This window comes from Malania oleifera, chromosome 9, assembly GCF_029873635.1.
Source record: "Malania oleifera isolate guangnan ecotype guangnan chromosome 9, ASM2987363v1, whole genome shotgun sequence".
Taxonomy (NCBI): Eukaryota; Viridiplantae; Streptophyta; class Magnoliopsida; order Santalales; family Ximeniaceae; genus Malania; species Malania oleifera.
Window position 1 is genome coordinate 73,628,799 of NC_080425.1, and position 6,572 is coordinate 73,635,370.

The 6,572-nt window shown below is 37.6% G+C and overlaps 1 protein-coding gene across 3 annotated transcripts; it reads left to right on the plus strand.

Moving 5' to 3' along the window:
• The first annotated feature begins 1,383 nt into the window (after positions 1-1,383).
• LOC131164405 (serine/arginine-rich splicing factor SR45a-like) lies at positions 1,384-6,083 on the plus strand. Of its 3 annotated transcripts, none has more exons than XM_058121553.1 (7): positions 1,384-1,609; positions 2,048-2,070; positions 2,178-2,264; positions 2,363-2,474; positions 4,063-4,212; positions 4,937-5,000; positions 5,716-6,083. In XM_058121553.1, exons 2-7 carry the CDS (start codon positions 2,048-2,050, stop codon positions 5,904-5,906), a joined length of 627 nt encoding a protein of 208 aa, XP_057977536.1. In that variant the 5' UTR covers positions 1,384-1,609; the 3' UTR covers positions 5,907-6,083. The 3 variants fall into 3 exon arrangements, with proteins under 3 accessions (XP_057977536.1, XP_057977537.1, XP_057977535.1); XM_058121552.1 differs by having other exon boundaries at positions 1,441-1,609; positions 2,011-2,070; XM_058121554.1 differs by lacking the exon at positions 2,048-2,070 and having other exon boundaries at positions 1,439-1,609; positions 2,159-2,264.
• Positions 6,084-6,572: the final 489 nt, after the last annotated feature.

Here is a 6,572-nt window from a genome sequence, read left to right on the forward strand (position 1 = left end):
TTGGTATATGCTTAGATAGACCCCAAGTTGGGAATTACGGGTTGTGGAATTGAAATCAACTTAGAAAATTTTAATTACCCAATTCACCCTCTCTTGGGAATACACCAATTCCAACAGATCTCTCTCGAGTGCACACTTGGGTCGGACCAGAACTTGATAAGGAAAATCACACTTACTAATGATGATGTTTGATTTTTGGTCAACCAACCAACTAAGTTCAGTTTTCGGACCACACAACTCAGTTATAGGGGTAAACATGACACCCACATGCCAAAAGGAACATTTATACATATATATATATCTGTGTGTGTGTGTGTGTGTGATTAGGGTAATTTAATAGGCCTAAATAATAATTTGAAGGAAAGTATGTATATTTATATATATATGTGGTTAACAGTTTACAAATGTGGTTTTTTAACAGTTAAATTATTAAATTAATTTTTACACTATAAAGCTCATACTAGTCACACACTGATAATAATATTTCTTACTTATTGAACGTCATCTCGCTCTAATTATTATCATATATTTCAGATACCTTGAAGAGCATACAAGAAATCAGAGTGGCGCAGCGAAAGCATGAGTGAGATTAGAAAAAGTTATTTAGATTAAATATTAAATTAGTTATATTTTTATATCTTGAGAACTTTAAGGATGTTAACTTTAATATTGGAGATACTATTGTAATAGAGTTGTTTAGTACTTTGGTATAAAATGTATTTGAGGACTTCTGCTGTAAAATTATTCATAGGAACCCACACGGGTTCAGGTAACTAAAATATCGCTTTTTTCAATTGCAAATGTTTATTTTGTTACCTTACCAAACGTGGGGTGATTGGACCCCTTTAAACCCTTACCTCCTTACCAAAATCTAGGAGGGAACTAACTTCACCCACAAAGGTCAATCCTTAAATAAGTCGAGATCCACTAGAAAATCAAACTCTAGACCCATGAACCTATTTTGGCAAGTTTCCAATTGCAAGTGTTAGATGGAGGATTGTCTTGCTAAGTATTATTTAAGGATAGAAGTAAGTTAAGCCTACTCTCAAGTTTTTCAAACTGAAGTTATTCTGTAACTTAATTTGATTCAACTCGAGTTTGAGTTACTCGAATAGTTAAATGAGTCGAGTTTAAGTTTTGTAATTTTACTTATACGTTTAATACAACCTAATCGAGTTTATAAAAAATTTATAATTTTATTCTTTTTTTACATTATACAAGTGTATACATATATTTAATATTTATTTTTATATTAATTTATAATTAAATTAAGTGTATCCAAGACTCCAAGTCATGCTCAAATTTGAAGAAAGTCAAGATAAATTTGAGGTCAATTTTTTTGAATTGAGTGAAGTTGAAATATATTCCACTGAATTGGGTCGACTCGATCACTCGGATACACTCATGACGGTGACAACTAAATAGGCACGGGCAACAACCATAACGTTTGCGCCCCCCGCACGCGCCAAGCACAATAAACATTTGCATTATTGTTTCGGAGGCGTCACTTGTCGAACGTTCGATTTCCCCTCTTTCGCTCTCTGTTAGGGCTTCGAAATCGCGAGCGTGCGAGCGAGAGAGATAGAGAGAGGCAGAGCGCGCGCGAGAGGTATGCTTTGATCGATCCACTTTCTAGCATCTTTTTCATTGTTGCCTTTCTTTTAACGCGCAGTCGATTCCGAGGTGTGTTCGAATTTCTTTCCCCCACGAAACTTGGACCGATCCATGTGATAATATCCTGCGTTCTTTGATTCGTTTTGGATCTTTCCTGTAATTTCAAATTCCGGGATTTGGGAGCTCATATTCACTGCCAGATCGTTGATAAAATTTAAATTACTGTTCTGTTTGTGTGTTGACAGTGTGTCGGGAAAAAAAAATTTTCGAATTTTGGATCTTCTCTTCTAAAACAGTTTTGGGAAACTTACGTCTAATTTTTGCCCTCTTGTTGTACATTTTCTGGCTACAAGACGAATGATAAGTTTGATTATTATCTGTTTGATGATGTTGAAGGGCTTCTAAACTTTTGACCTGTTGTTTTTTCTGATAGATGACTTACACAAGGGTAGAAAGGTGTGTTCCCCTTTTAATTAAGATGTCATTAGTTATGATTTTGTCCATTTTATTGTTGTTGTTATTTTGAGTTTGCTTATATCTATAGTTATTATTATGATGGGCAGGTCATCTACTTCGCCACCCAGCTCACCCTCGCCTGTTAGAGGACGTAGATCTAGATCTTTGTCCAGGTCTAGAAGGAGCCGTTCGAGGTATGCATCCTAGCAATTTAAACTCCCTTCTTTTTTATATTCTTTTTCTTTTGCATGACAGACATGACCGTGTTCATACTTAATTCATTTTTCTTCAGGAGCCGTGAGTCCCATGAATCAAAAAATCCTGGCAATAACTTGTATGTGACTGGCTTATCCACAAGAGTTGCTACTAGTGATCTTGAGAGATATTTTGGCAAGGAAGGGAAGGTATGGTTGCTTTGAATGTAGTTTGGGGGCTTGTGTTCCTATTGTTGTAGTGCTCATCCAGGAATCATGTGGTCTAGGGATAGTTAAAGAATTTAGAACTTGTGGTAGAATGTCAGGAAAATGCTGAGATTATGTTTCTGTATATGGCAAGAATCCGAATTTAATAGTTGAATGTCTTACATTGAGGGTTATGGATGATGTGTTGACAGTTTGAAAGCAGAACCTCCTTCGCTATGCATTTGTTTGTCTACCTGGGAATAAAAATGTGATTATCTAGTAATATGTATCTAGCCGAAGCTTAGCTGGGAATGAAAGAATGAAATAGTTACCACATAGAGATTAAATGGTTTTGTACTTCAGATGCCAATGTCAATGTTTACAGGTGTTCCGCCATCAATTGCTACCTTTTACATCTAATGAGCAGTTGTTGATTTCATGTCATGCATCATCCTTGCCATCCTAAGGACATGGAACAATGAAATCTAGATTGACTTTCCTTGCTTTATGTGGAGTCACTCCTAGGGGTGAGCATTTGGTTGGTTCATGCAATCCGGTTAATTAACCGAATTAACAGAAAAAATTCAATTAACAGATTTCCAAAACTGAACCAACTGAATTACTACTAATAACCGACCATTCCTCAACTGACTAAATTTTTCGGTTAATTCGATTAACCGAATTTAACCGAACCAAATTGATATACCGTTAGCCTTCAAAATTCAAGATTTCTAGAGCTAAGAATGTGAAATAATATCGATTAAATTAAAAGGAAAGGATGAGCGTAAATGTATATTGGACTTTTCCCAACTCTACTTTGAGAGCTTTGATTTTGAGGGCAAGAGATGAGATCAGTGATCTGTGATCATGACTCACAAGGGGCGACGATCACGGCTCAGGCGAGGGTTAGGGCGATGTGATGGCAAGAACGAGGCAACTCAGGTGAGGCCTTGGTCGCTAGGGCGACGGCAAGGAGGCGACTCAGGTGAGGCTGCGACTCAGGAGGGCTTCAGCGAAGGCAAGGGCGAAGGGCGACCTGCGAGCAAGGTGATCAAACTCTCTCGAAATTTAGAGGCTGCCACTGGAGATTGGAGACTGGAGAGTGGAGGGCCGGAGGCTGCCGTTGGAGAGTAGAGAGTGGACTCATTGGAGAGAAATGGAACCCTAGACTTAAAGGATAACCCGTAAGGTGTAAAATACATTTTATATAAATTATATATAATTATTATTAATTATTATTTTTATATAATTCGGTTAATTGAAATTAATTTTATATCAAACCAAACCAAAAACCGATTTTTAACCAAACTTAAATCCAGACCAAGCCAAATTATAATTTAACCGAATCAAACTGACTAAATTGGCTCGGTTAATTTGGGTAATTCGGTTTTCACCAAATTGTGCTCACCCCTAGTCACTCCTATTTTATTTAGTAGATGTATGGTTTACACTTTGCTTTTTTGTCCATAATATTATAAGTGTTTTATTTCCTTGGAAATTATTGGTGTTTATACATGCCTAAAAATTAAAAATGAATTTTTGGTTACTTTTCTCTTGTTTGCCAAATCTTTTATGTTGGTTTTGGAATCAGGTTATGGAGTGCCATCTTGTTACTGACCCTCGAACCAGAGAATCTCGTGGTTTTGCTTTTGTTACTATGGAAACTGTTGAGGAGGCAGACCGCTGCATTAAATATCTAAACCGCTCAGTGCTTGAAGGTCGATTAATCACTGTGGAGAAGGTGTGGTTCCTCATAAATGGATGTAACATATAATGGCATAGCAATGTGTTATTTACTTATAGCTTTTTTCTTTTTTAAGGTTTCTGCTCATCTTCAGAAATGTTGCCTGATATATTTCGGCAGCAGATCTGGTCTGTGTAGCTACATCGAATTCACAATCTAAGCTCTAAACAGTTGACCTACCCCTTCACCACATGAGCTCTGCATCGACATTGCAAACTCATCGATCCAATTTCGACTATTTTCAAGGGGGTTGTATGCCCTGTGTTCCTTTTCTAAGTAAATATCATTATCTTTAATGATTGCTGTGTTACTTTGTGAAATTGTATTTTTGAAAAAACTCTAGAGATGTAGGAAACGAAATCTTATTTCGCTAATTCCTTTGGCTTCAGTTGATTATCAGCCTATTCCATTGGAGGTAGGTGTCTTGTTCACTGAAAACGAAAGGCAATGAGAAAAAATCTTGCTACGGCCAATTAATCACCTTACACTTGCCAGAAAAGCAATGTTGACTGGGTGACCATTAAAAACATGTGAACAGTCCTTAAGATTTTCTTGTTCCTTTGATTTGTTGAGTAATTATTATCATCCTAGAGGCCAATTTCTAGTTATTTTCTTGAAAATTTGAAGAGGTTCAAATATGGAAATACCAGTATGCATGAGGGCTATAGCTTCTTTCTGTCAACTGTTGTTGCGTTGGTTTTAGCATTTTCTGTACATGCAGGCAAAAAGGAAGCGTGGCAGAACACCAACTCCAGGCAGGTATCATGGTCTGAGAGATAAACGAGGTAAATACCAGATGTTTTTTATCAATTGAGTTCAGTACTACTACCGTGATCTTCTGGCCCTCAAGGCTTTTGTATATATAGCCCTTTGCCTATGATGCTGAAGCATGTCAGGCATTTGATCAGGCTTGCCTACAAGTGATTAGCGCTTGAGCCTGAGCCCACACTATATGCAACAATATGAATCGTGAAGTTGGTGTGATGTGACCTCGTATTTTGGACTCACTGTTTCTTAAAGAGGGTATCAAGATGAGAAACACTCATCAGCACTCTTATTTTGGACTAATTGTTTCTTACAGAGGGTATGAAGATGAAAAACACTTATCAGCTCTCTCTCTCTGTGTGCGTGCGCGCGCACGCGCACATGTAGGTTGAATTAAAATCACAGCATCCTATTTGCAGCCATATTGTAGGATCAACCTCCCGCAAGTTTCAACGCAGCCTGCTTCAGCTTTCAGTCATTAGCTTAGTAAAATCACAGCAGTCTATTTGCAGCTGCATTTTAAGATATGTCAGTTTAGATTCATATTAAGCTCCAGAGTCTACTTGTCCCTCCCCACCTTAGCTTCTCTAGTTTTCTTGTATGCCATCTACTGCTAGTTTAAAACATCAGTAAAGGTAAGATTCTAACATGTTCGGAATAGTTGAGCTATGCTTGAGAAGTTTCAACTCCTCAGTATAATAAGTAATTTGTCATTGTGGGGCTGAACAAATGCAGGACATGGCCGTAGGCGTTCTCGTAGCTATTCACCTCGGCGATGGCAAGACAGAGATCCTTATTCAAGGGATCGACGAGGAAGATCACGCTCCCCTTATGGTAGGAGGACCGATGATTATTATGACTCGCATAGGAGGCGCAGGGAACGGTCTCTGTCTGCTGGTGGCAGCGGATACAGTAGGGGAAATTGATGCCCAATTGCTAGTAGATGTTTACCCCTTGATTGGACATTGAAGCGGGACCTTTCTTGCGATATTCATGGCTATTTTCTCCTGGTGTACCTTTCAAAAACTGTGTAACGCTCCAAGACGGACTATTGTTTCTTATATTTCCTGTTGTACATCAACTATTTCCTTTTCTATTTTTTTTTTTTTCAGAAAAATTACGTTGTCTAAGGGGCCAAATTTTAGTAGGGAAGAAATAGTTGCTTACAGACTATTGTTTCTTATATTTCCTGTTGTACATCAACTGTTTTCCTTTTCCAATTTTTTTTTCGAAAAAATTACATTGTCTAAGGGGCCAAATTTTAGTTAGTTGCTTTTAATTGTGTTTAATTTTTAGTTTTTGTTTTTTTTTTTCCCCAACAGAGTTAATGGGTTTTTTTTTTATAATTACTATTATTTCTGGAGGGAGGGTTTGGTAAGACAATGAAAAAGCACTTGTTTTCCTGAAACAAGGCCTGGTTTGGTGGGTGGTGGTAATGAACAAACATGGCTCTAAAAGTGCAATCAGCAAAAGCTAAAGCTCCTCTCTCTCTCTCTCTCTCTCTCTCTCTCTCTCTCTCTGTGGCAATAAGATGAAAGAGCGAAAGGCTACTTTTGGATAGCAATAAAATTAACTTCTCAGACAGTTAGATA